Source organism: Astatotilapia calliptera, chromosome 17 (genome assembly GCF_900246225.1).
Source record: "Astatotilapia calliptera chromosome 17, fAstCal1.2, whole genome shotgun sequence".
NCBI classification, from domain to species: domain Eukaryota; kingdom Metazoa; phylum Chordata; class Actinopteri; order Cichliformes; family Cichlidae; genus Astatotilapia; species Astatotilapia calliptera.
In genome coordinates, this window is record NC_039318.1 from 6,628,021 (window position 1) to 6,647,117 (window position 19,097).

The following is a 19,097-nucleotide window of genomic DNA, read 5'->3' on the forward strand; positions in this document are numbered from 1 at the left end:
CAGGATTTTTCCCGAATCCCTGCGCTGGTTGCTGGCCACCCAGCATTACCGGCGGTCCAAAGCCATGATGCTGCAGATCGCCAGGAAGAACCAAGTCGACATGACAACTGAGCCAAGCGGAGTTCTTACAGGTGAGGATGAATTCAAGAGGGAGCGAGAAGATGAAAGATCCCACAACCACTGGGCCACGAATTCTATTCTTTCTGTTGGTTTCCTTCAATTCTCTTCACTTTGCAATGTATTTAAATTGTCTGCAGTATGTTACATTACAGCTGCTGCTCGGTGTGATGAAATGAGCAAGCAAAGACACTGACATGCATATAAAACTGCTCAGACCATTGATATGATGAAATGCAAACGCAATAAGGTAAAGATCCATAGTCCTTTAGGTTGTTAATGGTTTTTTATTATAATATACACAAAGTCTGACTTCCAAATAGTGCCGAGAGCATGTGCACTGTCAGTTAACAACAACATTGTTATCCTGTAAATCTCAGTTGAGTACGAAGCACCTGGGGTCTCATTTAAAAAGAATGTGTAGGATCCATACTATACCTGAGCAGAGAAGCTGAGATGGTGTGGACAAAAAATAGCAATAATAATTATAGAGCATGCCTATGCTCACCAGCTCAGAAGCTTCCCTTTATAAATCACGGTCAGTATAGAAATGTGTGCACTTCAATCAGTCTTCTACCCTTCCCTCAAAAAGCTGTTTTGCTGTGGTGAACTTGGCCCACTTTATAATAACTTGTGATGATATTTAGTGTAATGGATGTATGATGAAAAATATGATGTTGAGTTGGAGAAATATTAGATTCTGCTCATCTCAGTGCTGCCGTGGGTTACTGGCATTTCAATATTTATGATAAAGTAGATCCATAAGTACTACATTATAGGAAATCATACTTAACGTATGAGGTGAAGTATTATGTATTGGTTTTTACATCATGCCTTTAATTTAGCACCTCACAATGTGCATTGCTAATTTCTGTCTGTCTCCAAAATGTTCATAAGCGTGGGTCGGACTCTCTGTACCAGTGTGCACGTCAAGATTGCCTTTGAAAACTCCCAACTTGTGCGTGGGAAGTTGCACAGGCCTTTTTCAGACTTCATTTTCGGCGTGCGCCATGTTTATAAATGAGATCCCTGGCTATTAATTGTCTTGCGACAGATTTAACGTGTCTCACCTTTCTCTGCCACGACACTTCTTGTTCCCCCGAGATGGTGTTTGATTCATTGTCGCTGCTTCTCCCAGTAGCCAAGCAGTCAGAGGGATGATGAGAGTGGGCACAGTGATGTCCTACATCTATCTAAAGCCCCCCCAAAGCTCTTTAGCTTCTCCGTGCTAGAGATCCCTTATGGCCGGGTGCTCATTACCACCTGAAAAGGAAAGGTCTCAAGGTGTGCGTTTCATGTTTCCTACCAGAGCTGGAGCAGGAGCTGCACAAGAAACCCCAGAGGAGCTGCATTGTCAAGATGATGAGCACCAGGAACCTGTGGAAAAACATTGTGGTGCTGTGTGTCAACTCGTAAGTGTGTTGCGTTTGTGGTCCCGGCTTGTACAGTTCCTTTGCTAATAACAGCCAACATCCGTTGTGTTGAGAGCATGAATTACACATGAGCTGGTCTCCAGAGAATGAAGACATACTCAAACCTCACGTGCCCTGTGGCGGACGCATGTTTTAGGTGGCACCTCATTGGCCACTCTCTTATTCTGTGGTTTTGTCTTGATGTACAGTCTGACAGGTTATGGAATTCACCACTGCTTCGCTCGCAGTATGATGGACCCCGAGGCTCAGCCCACGGCTTTGTGCCATGCTGACTATTACACCATGGCGGGCATCGCCGTGGCAACCTGTCTAGCACTATGCCCTGCGGTCGGGCTGATGGGTCGGCGTGGAGGGCTGCTCACATTCATGATCATAACAGCCCTGGCATCACTGCTGCAGCTGGGTTTGCTTAACTGTAAGTAATAAAAAAAATGCACAAGTAGACCATTCAAATCAACTTTATTTATATAGCTCCAAACCACAATCACCTTTGTTACACAATCACATTTTGTTACATAGATGCACTGTAATGCATCTACGGCCATGTTTTTTGGGGGGAGACCACTACCATCATGACAGAAGGGTTTTATCACAGGATAAAAGTGATTACTTAGAATTTTTTTTATAGCTACTAAAGTTACTGTAAAGTTTGACTCAAACGAAACTTTGGTGTGAAGGTCTAAAATACAACTAACTTTGTACAGACACCATGACTGTAATGTTATACTATCCTGTTGCCTTCAAAGTAAAACTATATTTCAAATAAGTATCAAGCTATTAGCTAGGCATGCTAACTTTAGCCTCTCTTCTCAAAACTAATAGAAACATTGTTAATCCAGTCTTTACACTTTTCACCTCTTGTTTTTACTGGTGAAAATACCATGAATATATCCTTGAAACTTTTTGGAGCATGTAGTCATTATTTCAGGCTTCAGTGGTAAACTGTTCTCCTGAAGGCTTTTATTCTGCTTGTTTTGAGTCAGTGCTGTGCTGCTCTTCGTGCTTACTAATGACATCTCTCTTTTCTCCAATGCTCACTAATGGAATCCAGTGATTGGGAAGTACAGCCTTCGCCATGACACAGGTACATTTGCAGTTACGAGATTTATCATCTAAAACAATTAAAATGATAAACCTTTCCACTGGTTTGAGGAAAACTTAGTGATACACAGTAAACAATGTCATTTATGTCCCTGGAATCATGTTACATTTGTTGTTGCTGATTTTTATTGCTTGTTTCCTCTCTTTTGAACAGTTTTGCGAGACACTCTTAACAGGAAATTCTCTGTGGCCTTCTCCATAATTGGGATGTTCTCTTCTCATGCTGTCAGCACACTCAGCATTTTCTTTTGTGCTGAAATCACTCCTACTGTCATCAGGTGAGCCTGCATAGTCATAAACACAACATACATCTTATGAAAGCAAACAGTCTTATTACTTTAAAAAATATATCGTCTATTATGACAGTGTCTGCACACAGCTTTTGTTCTCAAATTGCATATTTGCTCCCTCTTGTGGTGTGTTTATGACTGACAAGTGTTTGGAAAGAAAAATGTGTGCCACATTATTGATTACAATGGCTCCACAGAAAACTGGTGAAAACGTGGCTTTATGGAAAAAGGGCTGTAAGAGGTTATGAAGGAGGTTCAGAGCAACAGATCTGACCAGATGCTGAGTGAAGACCGTTGTCAGCTTAAGAAAGTGATAAAAGTGGCTGAATAAAGCCTGCCATTTTAATACTCTTAAGTGGGATGTATCCTGCCCACTTTCAGCTCTGTACTCCTAATACATTAGCACCGTATGATTCACCAGTCAGAAAATCCACAAATATCCTACATTAGGCTTTGGTGCAACCTCTTCATCTGAAAGAAAAAAGCCATTTGAGCTCATTTCCTTTTCACTCCAGCCTCCAATTGTTCTGATTGGCTTTCCCTTACAAACAGAAGGTCCAAACAGCAGGTGGGTGGGGCTTCTATGCTCACAACTAGAGCTGTTTTTATTACATGACTAGGTGATGTGTTCTACTTTTGCAAATATAATACAGAGACAAAAAATAGGAAAAAAAGGGGTATGTATGTAGGCTGATCTCATTATTTGCATTGTGGTGACTGTGGCTCGAGTAGTAGACTGGGTCATCTACCAATTAGAAAGTCGTGGATCAATCTGTGACTCCTTACATCAGGGTTGGGGAACTCCAGGCCTGAAGGGCTGGCGTCATGCAGGTTTTAGATATCACACTGGGTCAGCACACTTGAATCAAATGATTCGTTCATTACCAGGCCTTTGGAGACCTTCGAGACATGTTAAGGAAGTAATTTAGGTAATTTAGGAGGTTAGAAAGCCTTTAGGCATAGTTAAAAAAGTGCTGCATGAGACAAGCTAAGTGAGGCCTGTAGTAGAAAGCTACTTTATAAGAAGCAGTCCATTTAAAGTTATTTGACCATGTTTATATCTCAAAAAATAAGAAGTCAACTTTTAATGATGTCCCAATCCTGTTGTATGAAGAATGCTTCTAGAATGCTGCTGTTTTTAGTGTAAGGTGCATCAGAACACCTTGGAAATAAATCAGCTCTGACCTCTTTTTCTGCAGGGGTGGAGGACTGGGCTTGGTCCTGGCTAGCGCTGGCTTTGGCATGCTCACTGCACCCATCATGGAGCTCCACAACCAGAAGGGCTACTTCCTGCATCATGTGATCTTTGCCTGCTGCACCCTGCTGTGCATCATCTGCCTCCTGCTGCTGCCTGAGCCACGGGGACAGCCACTGCCGGAGAGCCTGGCTGATGGAGAGACCTTTACCCGTCAGACCCTGCTCCATCCGGGAGAGCAGCACCTCCTTCTCGCCAAGAGTGATAGGGACTACTCCCGTGTTCAGGACACACCATTACATCTCTCAGCCACTGGGGGCGCTACAGTGGCAGCAGCCACCGCTCTGGCAGCGGTACCTGCCTCATACGCCCTTGCAACTGGTGGGGAGGTGATCGGGAATCATGCCATAGCCAATGGAGTGTGAGCAGCTTTGCAAGTTGTCTTCTGTGCTAATAACTGCTCCAAGCACTAACCTGAGCAAGCGATGACTGAACTTCCTGTACTTTAAGGGAAACTAATTGTTCATATGAACTCTTTTTATGTTGAGGATTCAGATGATGATGATAGTAAATTTGTGTCATTTGTAGTGACTATGATTCCTTCAGGAGTTGCCAAAAATATATTGTATTGAAGTCAGTGTATGTCAGATAATATGAGCGTCTTCAGTGGTGTTGGTGATTTTCTTGAGCCACCTTCTGCTCGAGGGTACAAGCAGACACAAGTGGAGAGACAAAGTACAGCAGAATAACTTTCAATAACGTGTGCTCTGAGTTTACTGTCTGTAGTTTTGACTCGTTGAAACTGGATTTCACTACATCTTAGATCTCTTTGTAGGTAGGTTATTTTGCACTAAATGTCAGAGACACAATCAAGTGTTTGTGATTTGCAGCCAACACATTGGAGATCCAGGGATTGGCTAAAGCCACTAACTTTTTGCATGAAAAGGGCACAAATGTTTTTTGTTTTGTTCTGTAGCATTGGTTAATACAATCTGTGACTCACTGTGCAATTCCCCAGCATTTATCAAGTAATTCTCAATTGACAGTGTAATTTTCAGTACCTTACAATACTTACCAACAGGTACAGTAAAACTATGTTTTACTGTACCCAGTTTTAAAGGAAAAAACTGAACAGGCTGTGGGGTGGTTAGCACTGTTGCCTCACAGCAAGAAGTATCTAGGCTCAAATCCAGTCTGGGACCTTTCTGACTGGAATTTGCATGCTCTCTTTGGGAACTCTTCCCACAACCTAAAGACATACACACATAGGGTTAGGTTAATCAGCGAATTTAAATCGGCTCTAGGTGTGAATGGTTGTCTGGTGGCTGCTCCAGTCTGCATGCCGAAGTATCCTTGGGCAAGATACTGAAGCCCAAGTTGCTCCTAACATGGAAAAATGTTTGATAGAAAGCACTTAGATCTAGAGAAAAAGTCCCTGTGTGAATATGAAAGAGTGATGTTCTCAAGTAGGGAAGCCCTATTTTAGAACCAGTCTATTTACCATTTACTCTTTGTGTTAGTCCTGTGATAAACTGGTGACCTGTCAAGGGTGTGCCCTGCATCTTGCCCTATGACAGCTGGGACAGCCCCCTCTGTAACCTCTTTGTATCCACTCTGTAAGTGGATACAAAGACGGATGAATTACACTGTAGTTATTTTTAGGTATTTGTTGTGTCAGAAGTGGAGGCCAGCATACTGTATCTCATAGCCTATACCCACAATAATACTACATTATCAAAAAATAAGTGGATGTTAGGCTACTCTTTAATATACCTCATACCCAGTGTAATACTAGGTATTACACGCTTGGCCTTTAGTCTAAACCCAATTGTCATTTCAAAAAGACAAAATTTCGACCTTACTGCTAAAACACTTGAAAGGTACTCAAAGATTAAAATGCTCAACGTACAATTTGTTTCTCATTTCCTTTAAACTCCCTTAATCTACTGTAACAACATTTTACAGAACCAGCGAGTATTTGTAGGCAACATTGAAGCTATTGCCCGGTTTGCAAGAGACTACCAAGGTGCCAGGAACTGCACCTATAAAAGAAAGAGAACTCATATTGACCCCTCCTTTAATGATGCCCATTCCCGAACCAGTTCCAAGGACTTACACACAAACACACAAAAAATCCACTTTGAATTCACTAAATAATACATGGTAAATGTTGGGAAACCAGACAATAAGTTGCGGGCTGTATTGTGAACTGCTACAAGTACTCCCTCATTTGTGGTCTCTTTATATGAAGTCCAATGTGGCACTTTATCCTCAGCTGAGAGGTCAGTGTGGACACTGATTTTTAAAGAAGCGTTAGTACTGCTGATGCTGGCGTATGATGGTTGTTGGAAGACGAACAGCCGGAGACCTTTCTTGCAGACCATATGTGTAGCCTACAGAGACTTTGTGCATAATGTTAAACAAATCTGAGAGCTGAACGGACATGAGCGTGACCTGCTAGTGCACTACTGTATGTCTTATGATGCACCTCAGCAATTTAAATGGCTTTATCGCTCTGTTCTGTTAACAAAACAGAGAAGATACGATGTAATGAAAGAAAAAAAACTGTATTTATTTTTTGTCATGCTGCCAAGGGAAAGTTTTGTTGCTTGAAATACCTCCTTAATTAGCAAACATTTCCAAACTCACTCCTCGTTCTCTGTACTGTGCTAATACTGTAATCCTGTTCCTAGAGTGTGTAACTTTAGACAGAAAGCACAATATTTTACAGTTTTTTGACATGTGTGAAGATTAGAATAGAGCAGCATAGTCTGCATAGACCTGGTTTAGTTGTGATTGGTGTACATTATACACTTTATTATATAGGTATCCCTTAGGACTGCATAAAAATCTAAGGTATGTATACATGTGCCATTCATTTATAAAATATGGAACATAACCTTACTTTTATAGACTGTGAAGCACACTGAATAGACAAACCATCCCATCAAGCATTTTTGTGCAGATACACCAGAACCCGAGAATCCTCCATTTTTATAGTCATATTTAGTACACAGCACATATTTTAGACATTCAGTATGGTTTGGTAGTTTGTATGTTTTCAACAGTAAAAAAAAATACTCTAAGAAAACTGAAGGAAAAAAACTCAACCACTAATGCTGTTTTCTAAGTGTTATTTTTTTAATATGGATTTGTAAAAACAAACAAACAAACAGACAAAGCCACAGGCCTATAGTACATGTTTTGATAATAAACTACTTAATTTATTGTCAATAAAAAAACACTTGATGTGGCCGTTTGTCCTGATTATTGCATTTGAGTATGACTCCAGTACTACACTGCTGCCCTCCTCCTACAAAGGGTCACATGTGCTCAAAAATGCTCAGCGTGCAGCTCCAGCTCCTTTTTGATCCTGTTCTCCACCAAGAGACTGAGGTTGGAATCTGTCATTGGAAGACTGTAACTGACAAATACTTGTTTTTTGGTCTTCTTTGCTGAAATATGGAGAGACACAACATTAGTTAACTTTGTGTTCACACAAAACATGAAATGGTAAAAATAAATTAAGGTCAGCAGTGGCCCAACTCTAATGTCTATAGAGACTTATAAACTTAGCACATAGCTGCAAAGACCACGAGGACTTAATCATCAGTTGCAGACAATCCTGTTATTGTTCTCCGAGGTCTGGTTACAGTTTGCCTGAACAACATGTGTACTGAGTCTGAATAGTCACAAAATTGTTTTCGGGAATCCCGACTTCTGGTCAGTTAGATATGAAACTATAACACGCCTATAAGGACTGTCCCACTGTCACAAGGACTCCCTGGCAGACAATTTGAGCTCTTTATGCACATATTTTATAGTTCTGCATTCCTGCAGACTTTACAAGCATGCCTCAGCCAGTCAATTCCTTAATTTCATTGGCTGTGGGTGAGAAAAAAAAATCCCATGTTTCCTGTTTAGTTGTCAAGGCAACATTATGTGGTAAAGACACCATAGATGAGTAGTCATCTCTGTAGACTTTGCATTAGGCATGTGTACAGACAAAGTTGTTGTATTGTATAATAGAGTCTCCACAGACAAATCTACCCAGGCATGAGCTGGCAGGTAAAAAGACGTCCACATTCAGCCTCACAATTGCCCTCTGCATCACCCTGCACATTTTCAGGAATAGATACTACAACATTAGTTAGCATACCAGGTTCTCATTGTGTAGGTACACTGCTAATGAGTCAACACTCAGTTGACACTGAGTCAACAGTCAACCAGCAGTCCTTTGTTCACACTGGTAGTTACCAGTCACCTCAAAACTGAAATAGGTTAGTTGCCTCCTACTCACTTCACATTGTCAATGTTTCACCTGTTGCAAGCTGCTGAGTTCCAGTGATATTACGTAGTGTCTTCCAGTGCGGACGTCATTTTACAGTGGACACTGAGATTAGCTAAGTGTTTTCACAAAACAAAGATAAATGGCTATTCTTTGCTGCTGTGTTTTGAACCAAGTTAAATGTAGTGTTTTATTTAACACTCCGCAGCATATCAGAGGTGTGAAACACTTCTCCAAGCCAGCTGTAATTAAGTTTGACGATAGAATTTGTGGAGATTTGAGACTTGCCTTGCTTCTGTAACTAAATGCAATATCACTTTTGATTTCAAACCTATCGTTTCACGGTTACACTAGTTATTGTACTAACACACACTCTGAATACTCCATACACAGATACGCTACTTTGAAGCATCACTCTACTCAAGTTTCAATTCTCCCTGTTGACCCTCAGGAAGGAAGGTCAAGTAGACACCAAAAACACATGCAAGAAAAAGGCGTGCCATTGACTCTGGGTTCAAAATTATATCAATGGTACAATTCTAAATATAATAGAAATCCACAATCCACAATCCACATGCAACTTAAATGAGCATTTTAAGACTTTGCTGTAGCTATCTCCTACATACAACACATATTGCAAACTAGTGTTAAACATTACCTAATCTTTGTGCCAAAGAATTTGGTGCTGTGTTGGATGGGTCCCCCATAACTAATGTAGATAACGGCATTGAATCCTGCAGACAAAAGCATATAAGCAGTTAGCTTCCCTTTCCAAATCAACATGTAAGTGACTTAATACCTGTTTATAGGCCTAGGCAATTTCTTTTACAACTCAGGGAAATAGAGAAACACTTCTAATCTTCAGAAGACTCGCTTTCTCACTCAGACACAGACACACACACACACACACACATACATATATCTATATCTATATATATATATATAGATATAGATATATGTATGTGTGTGTGTGTGTGTGTGTGTGTGTACGTACGTATACAAACACCGCCAAATTAATTAAAAAAAAATCACAATTTTTTTATACATACATTTAGGAAAAGACCCAGCAAAATAAGATTTTTTTTAATTATGCTGTTTTACAATATTCATATTTTATTAATTTTTAACGTTTATATTCTTTATGAAAAACTTTGAAAATCTTCCTAAAAAAACTGAAGACCTGCGCTTTTAAATTCCAAGTTTCTTATTCTTCACCCGACGAATATACCCAATATTCTTTATTTCTGGAAAACAGCTAACCAGTACTTGGTGAATGAAGGTGTGCTGTGCGGTACTTACATATTTGCTGCTCATAGACACTGCTAAGTTGGACAGAACCGGAGCCGAACCGACCCAAAGGAAAAACCCGCCGCTGAGCTTCATGACGTGAAAGTGTACCACCTGCTCCAGAATCTTTTCAGAGAAATTGTGAACGGAAATTCCCTCAAATTCTGCACCGTTCTGCATTTTGCCAATTTTGTTTCACTCTTTATTGGATGAACATCTAAAGGCCGCGTTAGCTTAACTATAAACAGCATGGAATACTTCCTGGTTTAGCAAAAAAGGCAGGCCAAAGCAATCGATCATCGATGCTCTAGAGTGAGAATCCAGCACAACCGATCTTGGTGCCGCACTAGATCCCTATTACACATTCAGTGTGAATTAAGACACATATATTAGCTTTTAATGACACTTTCTTACAGTGGCACCCTCTATGAAATAGCAGAGACTTTATAAGAGTTTTATTGGTAAATATTTTATTCTTGTGGCCAAAACGTTTTCTTGTACCGGACTGTAAAAATCTTTATTTTGCTGTGAGCTTATAAGCATTTTAACACTGGGGCCTCAGGGATTTTACCACTGAAGTCTTGCTTCAGCCCTTGAAGGTGATGCTTTGAGCTTTCCTTGTCAAATAAATGTACAATATTTAAAGATGGTAGTAATGTTTCTCCTCTTCAAATAAAGCCTTTGACCTGCTGAGCCCTTGACACATTTTTAGTAAACTTTGCTTCAGAGCATCCTGTTAAAGACAGTTGTCACAATTACATCCACGCTCTTTGGTTCTGTCCACCAGTGCAAAAGTTTTGGCGCGAGATATGTGAAGACTTATCAAAGTGTCTGAAATGTAACATTCCAACTTCTCCCTTAGTGTGTTTGTTGGGCAGCTTAGATAATGTCACTTCAGAAAAGAATATCGCCCATATGATTTTCACTGCCCTATGCATAGACAAGAAAACAGTCCTCATGAACTGGAAAAATAAAAATAATCTTAATTCTAACCAATATAGAAATTATCTATTAGATTACATTAGTCTTGATACAGCCTCTGCCACCACATCAGATCAATTGCTCTGGACTCCTTTGATCAGCTCCATCACCTAGTGGGGGTGGGGGGTCATAGTTTGGTCCCGCCTTCACTGTTGTGATTGGTGTGGGGGTAGGGACAGGCTTAGGGCGTCGGGGGGGTTCCCCGGAGGCATCTTCCTTGGGGGGCTCAACCCGGGGTAGCGGTCATGTCCGGTTGGGGGCTCTGTTGGCTCTCAGGTGACTGTTTCCTCGCGGCTGCGTGCAGCGGGGCTAGGGGAGGGTCTGTGCTGATGGACGTGGGTTACTGACCTGGTAGCCTGGCTGGCCCTGGGTGGGTCCGGGATGGGCGTGAGGTTCTGGGGGCGCTCCGTCTCTGGGCTGGGGCCCGGGCCGGGCCTCGGGGGCTTGGGTCCTGGTTGGTGTGTTGCCGGGGTTGTGGGCGGATGGGTGCATGGGGGCCCAGCCCTGGAGCAGGGTGCCGCCGGTGCGTCGAGCCACCTGGGGGGCCCTTCAACTGGTGGGAGAGATGGTCACATCTTGCAGGAGCTTTCCTCTCCTCAGGAACTCTGTCTGCAGGAGGGGGAGATACAGGAGAGGTGGAGGAAGATCTCAGCCTGGACGTTTACTGTCTTATGTAGTCTGGAAGATGAGTGGATGGTGGGGTGGGTGCAGTTTTCTCTGTGGTGGCGTTGGGTGGACTGTCCCGGGCTCTGTGGGGCCGGGGGGCGCTGCTGCACTGGGCCCCGGTCTGGATGGGCCTGGGCCCCTTTTCCCTGGCGTGTGGGAGTGCCTACTGGGGTCAGCGGGGGAGCTGGCCCCAGGGAGGGGTTACCTGCCCCTCCCTTCCTTCCCTCCCCATCTCCAGCTGCCTCCCTCTTCCCGCTCCACCACAACCACCCACACATGCAGGGACTTGGAGTAGGGGTATGTCACCAAGGTGCAGAGGAGGCTACCCCCCCCCTCTGTCCCCTTCTGGCTGCCTCTGCCTCAATTTTATCCCATTTTATCTTGGGGGTGGGCACAATCACGGAGTCCAAATTACCATCAGGGTATAAACCTCACCCCTGGCGTCATTGCCCACCTCTCAATTTTAAACACACTTAGACATTGAGGGCTATCAGGAGGGACTATGCGCTTACCTGCTGCTCCTTGGCAGGTAGCTCCATGCCCTCCTGGGTTTTAATTGCACCTTAGAACACACATACATCAACACTACAATGAGCGGGTGGAGGGAGGTTTAGAGTCTTCTCCCACCCCCATTCTCTGCGGCCTGCTGGAGCGGGAGGGCTAGGAGGAGTTGGCCGTCCGACTGCGGTCTGGAGTGTGGGGCCTCCCTGCTGCTGCGGAGTCGGGGTGGTCTGCCTCTCCCCACCGCAGGGAAAAGGGTAACACCACCTGGGTCTGGGTGCAGTTCCCCCCTCCAGGGGCAAGGGTACCTAGACCCGGTTTGTAGAGTACGCTTGGGGAGTGTGATCGTGTGTACAGCGTCTCTTTATGTCTGTCTCCACGTTGGTTGAGTGTGGAGTGAGTGCATATGAGAGCATGAGGGTGGGAATGGATGTTTGTGTCTGTGTGTGCCTGTATGTCTGTGTCTATATGTCAGGTTGGGTATCAGACGCCACCTCTCTGGGGACACCTCAGGCCCTCCAAGGTTTGGAGGCCTATCTCCACCCACCACCACTTCCCCTGCCGGTGGCGGACTCCCTCAGGTGTCGGACTCCCTCAGGTGTCGGTGCGTTGGTGGTTCTTTGTGTCTGGGGGTGGGCGTCCAGGTACACACCGGCTCACTCCTTGGCGGCCGCTTATCGGGGCCTGGAGCCTGGGGCTCGCTCGGGCCCCTTCGGAGGTGGGGTGCCCCCGGCCTCTCGGCCTGGGGCTCGGTCACTCAGGCACAGCTGGCGGCCGGCGGAGCTCATGGGCGCGTCACTGCAACTCCCCCTGGCTTCTGCTCCGCGGCTGCTGAGTGAACCCTCATCTGGGACTCTCCTCAGCTCTTACTGGAACAATGGCGCGGCTGCCCCTCTGTTGGTCTTCCTTGGTCTCTTGTGTTCTGGGGGCCTCTGGATGTCTGGAGTTTTGATCTCCTCCATACCTGCTTCACACCCTGGAGGACGGGGCTGTGGCCCCCCCACACTCCCTAGTAGATCGTTACATGGAGAAACCTTTGGAATACAAGCGCGCTGATCCACACAGGTATGCACACGGGTGTTCACTGCTCGTAGACCCAAATTACACCTTTCTTGGCTGCTACTTCGAAGCACATCTATCCTGCGTGCTGCACAACAACATTGAATATTTAGTATTTACTGCTGTTTACACTTAGCTAGATTAATGCGATGGTGTTGTGTTTAGTATGTTGCTTTGTTTTGTTTTTTTTGTCTTTTTTGCTTGTTTTCTATTCTTCTCTCAACAGGTGATCCAGGAGATTTTTATTTTTTTTTCTCCCCCCCTTTCTCACTGTCCCTCCCCCCTTCTGTTTTTCCTTTCCTTCCTCTTTCTTTCTCCCTTTCCTATCCCTCACTCATGTCTGTCCCGTCTGTAACATCTGAAAATAAAATATAATAAATAATAAAAACAAAGATCGACCAAATGGACCAATACGGCAATGCCACGATGATCCATTTGGCAAAGTAAATCCATTGGGTATCCTTGTTGGTCTTCAGACAACAATTCTGATGGCTAAAGAACCAAATGGGACAGGCAGAAAAAAGGAAAAAAAAAAAAAAAAAAAAAAAAAGGACAGTTGTCACAGGTCTGTAGCTGGATGGAACCCAGATTTTGTTACAAATGGAATCTATTTACATTAAATTGTAACTTTAATTTGTGTAAAAAGCTGTTTCGCATATTTCTATTTTTTTTTTTTATTAAATCTAACATTCCAAATGAAGATTGCATCATAAAAAAATAATCAAAATAACATTACAATTCACATTCTACATTTTATTTTTAAAGTAACACCAACTCTTTTTCTCCACAGTCGAATAATGAAGCCGTGGTTTCACTCTTCTAGGAAGTCTTCCACCAGTGTGTTGAATTCATCAGCATGCCTCAGGTGGAGGTTGTGTTTCCCCTCTGGCATTAAATGCAATCTAGATTTGGGGATGAAAATCTTGATTTAGCTTGTACCTAAAAGTGAAATTCATCAATTTGTGGTAATATTATTGTGCGTTCTCACCGTGAACCTTTGATGTGTTTGAGGAGGTACTCAGGGTGGAGAATTGGCACCATGGGGTCTTTCTCTCCATGGATGATGAGGGTTGGACAGCTGATCAGGGGCAGAAGTTCCATGCAGATGCTTCCTAACCAGAGAGCAAAAAGGAAACATTCAGATTATCTGCATTAGTAAGAGACAAAATTAACAAGTGTCTTTTCAGATTGTCTAGTGTGCCTGCAACAGCACAGAGCCATCACCTTCTGGTCTGTGGACAAACTGTGCGATTCCATCCACCCAGGCCTCCCACAGTTTAGCAAAGACTTGCACCCCATACACCTCCTCCATGGGTTGCCTCATCCTCGCACTCCATTTGGAGACATCACGCACCTCTGAGTGTTCCCACAACATAACCGTTCACACACAAACACACAACGCGCACATATTCAAGTGAAAGCCAATTTGTAGCTCGAATAACTTGCCACTTGTCCAAGGCAATAAAACGTGACACACCATTGTAAAGCTTGAGGTCCTGCTGGGAAACAAAAGCATTGGCTCCCCACACGACCATCTTGTTGATCAGATCGGGGTTCCTTGCGGCTGCAACCAGAGCCGTGATTCCCCCGTCACTCCACCCAAGCAGGGAGAACTTGCCGAATCCCAGTGTCTGCCAAAGAAATGATTTAAAAAAAAAAAAAAAGTAGGTTGTGTCAAAGCAGTAACACAACTTGCTGTTGTAAAAAATGCAAAAACTTTCTTTAACTGCAAGACCAGACAGTTGTACATTTATCTGTGTATGAATTGTGATATATAAATCATGAAATGCAGTAAATAATGCAGAAGACAATTAGTCTTCATGCTTCTGAATGTACAGATATTGTGAGAAACCTATTTGACAGAATCCTTCCTGCATGATTCACAGTTCTAAGACATTTTGAACAGTGAACCATGCAAATGGTTGGTGGTGGGGGGTGGGGGTGGCCTTTAAATTTTCTGTTTTGAATCATCACTCAAATTTGAATAACAGGTGGGCGGGGCCAGAATAATGTGCCTGTGAAGATTACTTGTATGCATCTAGTATTTACAATCTTTTTCGCAACTTTGGCTGTGTGTAACATGAGTATCCACTATTGGAACATATAGTATACAATAACAAGATCAAAGAGAAAAATCAAAGAGAATATTAAAATATTATTAAAGCTTACCAACATACAACAGCTGTGTTGGATTCTGCAGCCTTCTAATTTCACACACTGTACGTGTAGCTCATAGGTTGCCAGTGATTTCAAAATGTATATTTTCATAAGAGTTATGATGATGGTCAAAAAGCAATTTGATTGGCATACAAAATATTGCAGTAAATAAGTACTGAAAGGAGGGGGTTTGTTTGTAGCCTCATACCGGAAACTAAAACCCCAGACAGGGGCTTTTTGTCATGTTCATTACTGAAGGGTAAAAGAAGGATATAGCTTCGTAAACCAGGAATTTTAATATTGGTGTATGAAAATAACATGTCTTAGTATTAGAATCGGACCGTGGATTAGACATCATTTAAGTCAGGGTTGCCTAAATTTTGATCAGAACACAAAGCAGAGAATAGAGGAGGCATATACACTAACTGTATATAATAATTTATTAATTGTGCTTTAAACACTTTCTCTAAACTGCGCAAAAAAGAAAAGAAAAGAAAGACCAAAAAGAAAAGGTCCAGGTAATTTTTTTAAGGTAATTTCCTGCCAATACATTATCTGTTTTGTTATGGGAGTTTCCATAAATGGTAAAACTCGATATGTGGCTAAAAAAAAAAAAAAAAAAATTAGGATTAGTATTGCTTTCTAATATTTATCCAGATATTAGACTGTAGTAAAATCTAGCAGGTTTTGGATTGCAGAATTTAACTTATTTTCCATTTTGAATGAATTCTAGACCTTTATCATTTTACGACACGCTGAACTGAGCATGAAGTTTATCAGTCCCCATATGTTCCTTTCTTTCACATGCCCCCCAGAGAAGGGGCTTCTCTGTAACCTGTAAAGGTCAGATTGGTAATCATTTTCACCCTGAGTTTATCAGCAAACCTTCATAAGATCAACTGCATCCTTCGCATCCCTCTCAAAAAAGTCAGGGGGGAAGTCTCTGTCTGGGGGACGGGATTGTCCATACCCGCGGGGATCCCAGCCAACTACAGTGAAGCGTTCTTTGGCCAGAGACTTAAGCTGAGGACCAAAATCCGTCTTTGTGCTTCCTGTGGTAGAAAATATAGCAGTTTTTCTTTTAGATGCTTAAAGGACTAAATCAAACTGTACTGAATGATATGCTATTCTTACAACAGAGATATTTTGAGTATAAAGATTTTGATGTCTTCCCATATAGCCAAACTTCTTTTCTACATTAAAAGGAGGCGTGTGCTTGTACTTACCCAGAGCGCCAGGAAGCAACAGCACAGCATGTTTTCCTCTGCCTGTCTGCTCGTAGTACAGATCCACTCCATTAACAGGCTTCTTGCCTGAGGCCACTGAAGAGCTGCAGGGAAACACACGAGGAGACGGTGGCAGTCAAAATGAGCTGTGGATAGCAGAATAAGGTGGGATAGTTACTTTGAATGTTACAACCAAAGATAAAGTCATCCTTTGTTAGGACAATTACAGCAATCACATTGTTCACCTTTTATGAGAATAGAAGAATCTTGGGTTTTATGGGCCCTTAAAAGCAGGTTTGAAAAGTGGAACCATTGTTCAGCTTAACCCTCGTTGACAGCATCTGTTCCTGTAGATTTAGAATGCTGATGTATGGCACGCTCTTATTCTTGGTCTCTGTTACTATTAAAGCTATTTTGCTGGGATGAACTGTAAATGTTCTACCTACATTACTGCAGAACACATTTCAAAGCTGTGAAAATCAAAGGCTCTGAATAAAGTGCACCAACAACGGTACTTGAATAAAACAAAAGGTGTACATGAACTCATATGAGTTTTGATTATAAGCAGTTCAGATGCAGCAATTATTCATTTACTGAATAAAACTAACCTACTGGCAAATTACATGTTCAGAGATAACAGTGTTTGCAACAGCTCATAGTTGCTGGTGGTTATTTACCATCACGTGATGGCAGTCATATATTTATGTGCGCGACTGTGATATTTCTCCATCCTTTAAAAACAAAACAAACAAAAAAAACCCCGCAGTAATCTTTTTAAAGGTAATGTTTTGCAGTCTAACACATCTATAATATCAAGATTTACTCCTGCAAAAGCCTCGAGGCAAACACTTTATGCATTAAATGACGATGAGATTATTCTAAATATTATCCGTCTACAAGCAAGGTGTTTAGCTTTAATTTGAAAGACAGTCACGGAAGGATAAAGGATGAAAAAGGAACTTTATTGTTATTATTTGCTATTAAACAAAAACATCCCTAACAGTTATTCACCAGATCGACAATATAATATAATATAATATAATATGATAATTTAACCCCCTTTTCTGCATTTAAAATATTTGCAAAGTATAATTTACGACATTAAAACGTGTTAGAATATTATATTTATGTAATATTTGTGACAGATAAAGGACACAGTGTGGCCATGATGAAGACGAATACAGACATTAAACTCGCATTAAATATAAATGGCTGTTACATCAGTTTTTATAGGTATATATAATCGATACTGTCGTAATATCACAGTTGGTTCATAAACACTATGTTGTAGTGAGTGGGCATACTACACCATCTAGTGGACTGGAATCAAACAAACCTCGAGGCAAGAACTACGACTGCAAGAAAACCCAACGCATTTCCTGCGTGGTCTCTGCAGCTCTGTGCAGTTTGTCCTTGCAGAGTCGTGCGTGTCATTTCACAGTGCACACAGTATGAAGACAGTAAGAACTGTTACCAGTACGGCCGGATCGCTGTCATGGCTCTCTTAAAGCCACGTCTCCCGAGTAAAAACAGCGCCATGTATGATCGGTGCGCACACTCAGCACGTCCTCAGTCAGTCCCCAGGTTTGATTTGGCTGGTTAAAAATTGTACAGTCTCTCTCCGAAGTGGACCAAAGTCCACACGTTCCAGCCCTGCGTGTTTGTTTTTAAAGGAAGTGCTGGGATCAGTGTGGCACTTTCAACGTCGCCGTTTATCCAGTGAAATATTTTCAGGCGAAAGTACGAAGGCGAATCCAAAATCACAAGCTGATCTGAAAACTGTACTTTTCCGTCGTCACTCTGACATGTCAGGCTCACTGGAGTGAAGTAGCTGACCCACCAGTCCGAGCGCAGGCTGCAGGTCTTAAATAATGGCAGAGCAGATTTTTAACAGGCTTCTGTTAACATGACCTCTCATGGATCAGCATGTTATTAATCTGAATAGAAATCAGCTGAGCACGTCTGCTTTGATACTGGCTTTGCTGTGTGTTTAGAAGTGGGGTGAAGCCATACGCTGTATATAAAAGATGGACTTCTCCAGTTGTTTGGTGACGCTTTATTGTGAAATTTCAGTCATCACCACGTTGTTGTTGTTGTTGTTGTTTTGAGAATGGACGTGACAAACAAGAGATTTATGTGACTGTGAACTGAGGACATATGCATGAGAGCCCATAGCTGTTTTTATCCAGACTTCTCTTTGAAACCAGAGGAGTTGCCCCCTGCTGGCCATTATAAAGAATGCGGAATACATTGGCTTTACTTTTCAGATCTGGAATCTGCTTCTTCTTCTTTTCTTTTTTTTTTAGAGCTAACGAGTGGAGTGAAGTTAATACAAACTATGGTTTATATTCTGAGATATACTCCTTCATGAAAAGGAGGTCATTAAGTGAATGTTTCCAAGATGTCTGGGTTATTGTCCCATGAAGACCAAGTGTGTGACTGAGTGTGTCACATGTTTTCAATTCAATGTCAGGATTGAAGCTTTGCAAATTGTAAAGAAAAGAAAAGACATGAACAAGATGCGCAGAAAAGAGAAACTATGACGCTCCACCCAAAGGAGATGTCAGGGACTTTGGCTTAGATCTGCTCGATATTGTCGTTAGTCCCGCTCATGGTGCAGGTTAACTGAACGATGTCTTTCTGCAGTGTTCATTTGACTGCTTCTACAACCAAGAAACTCAACATGTCTACAAGAGCTTTTCCACATCCTGTTAACGCCAATGTACAGCAATTAGCTGCAGTTAAACCGGGTTGCAGCAGGGGGTACTCGTGAGATATTCCTAAATACAAAGACGC

The 19,097-nt window shown here is 42.4% G+C and overlaps 3 protein-coding genes across 3 annotated transcripts in view; 1 reads left to right on the forward strand and 2 right to left on the reverse strand.

Moving 5' to 3' along the window:
• slc22a23 (solute carrier family 22 member 23) overlaps positions 1-7,390 on the forward strand; it is a 28,628-nt gene extending 21,238 nt beyond the window's left edge. Inside the window, exons 5-10 of the mRNA XM_026146738.1 lie at positions 4-131; positions 1,427-1,529; positions 1,739-1,965; positions 2,602-2,634; positions 2,806-2,929; positions 4,141-7,390. Of these exons, the coding sequence (XP_026002523.1) occupies positions 4-131; positions 1,427-1,529; positions 1,739-1,965; positions 2,602-2,634; positions 2,806-2,929; positions 4,141-4,561 (1,036 nt within the window). The 3' untranslated portion in view covers positions 4,562-7,390. The remainder of the gene's footprint in view (positions 1-3; positions 132-1,426; positions 1,530-1,738; positions 1,966-2,601; positions 2,635-2,805; positions 2,930-4,140) is intronic.
• psmg4 (proteasome (prosome, macropain) assembly chaperone 4) lies at positions 6,685-10,027 on the reverse strand. Its single transcript, XM_026146739.1, has 3 exons — positions 9,724-10,027; positions 9,083-9,158; positions 6,685-7,591 (listed from the first exon to the last, which is right to left on the reverse strand). Exons 1-3 carry the CDS (start codon positions 9,889-9,891, stop codon positions 7,470-7,472), a joined length of 366 nt encoding a protein of 121 aa, XP_026002524.1. The 5' UTR covers positions 9,892-10,027; the 3' UTR covers positions 6,685-7,469.
• Positions 10,028-13,650: 3,623 nt separating this feature from the next.
• On the reverse strand, positions 13,651-18,265 carry bphl (biphenyl hydrolase like). The gene is made up of 7 exons (XM_026147045.1): positions 17,776-18,265; positions 16,302-16,405; positions 15,961-16,127; positions 14,396-14,549; positions 14,143-14,274; positions 13,907-14,030; positions 13,651-13,820 (listed from the first exon to the last, which is right to left on the reverse strand). Exons 1-7 carry the CDS (start codon positions 17,838-17,840, stop codon positions 13,730-13,732), a joined length of 837 nt encoding a protein of 278 aa, XP_026002830.1. The 5' UTR covers positions 17,841-18,265; the 3' UTR covers positions 13,651-13,729.
• Between the last annotated feature and the right edge of the window lie 832 nt (positions 18,266-19,097).

Bases quoted from the DNA above. Each gene is read 5' to 3' on its own strand.
- psmg4 (XM_026146739.1), bottom strand. From the start codon at position 9,891: ATGCAGAACGGTGCAGAATTTGAGGGAATTTCCGTTCACAATTTCTCT. The intron at 9,159-9,723 runs GTAAGTACCGCA...TTTTGTCTGCAG, and splicing joins TGTCTATGAGCAGCAAATAT to GATTCAATGCCGTTATCTAC. The intron at 7,592-9,082 runs GTAATGTTTAAC...TCCATATTTCAG, and splicing joins TTCTTTGGCACAAAGATTAG to CAAAGAAGACCAAAAAACAA.
- bphl (XM_026147045.1), bottom strand. From the start codon at position 17,840: ATGGCGCTGTTTTTACTCGGGAGACGTGGCTTTAAGAGAGCCATGACA. The intron at 16,406-17,775 runs GTAACAGTTCTT...GTTTCCCTGCAG, and splicing joins ACAGCGATCCGGCCGTACTG to CTCTTCAGTGGCCTCAGGCA. The intron at 14,031-14,142 runs GTGATGGCTCTG...CTCTCTGGTTAG, and splicing joins GTTTGTCCACAGACCAGAAG to GAAGCATCTGCATGGAACTT.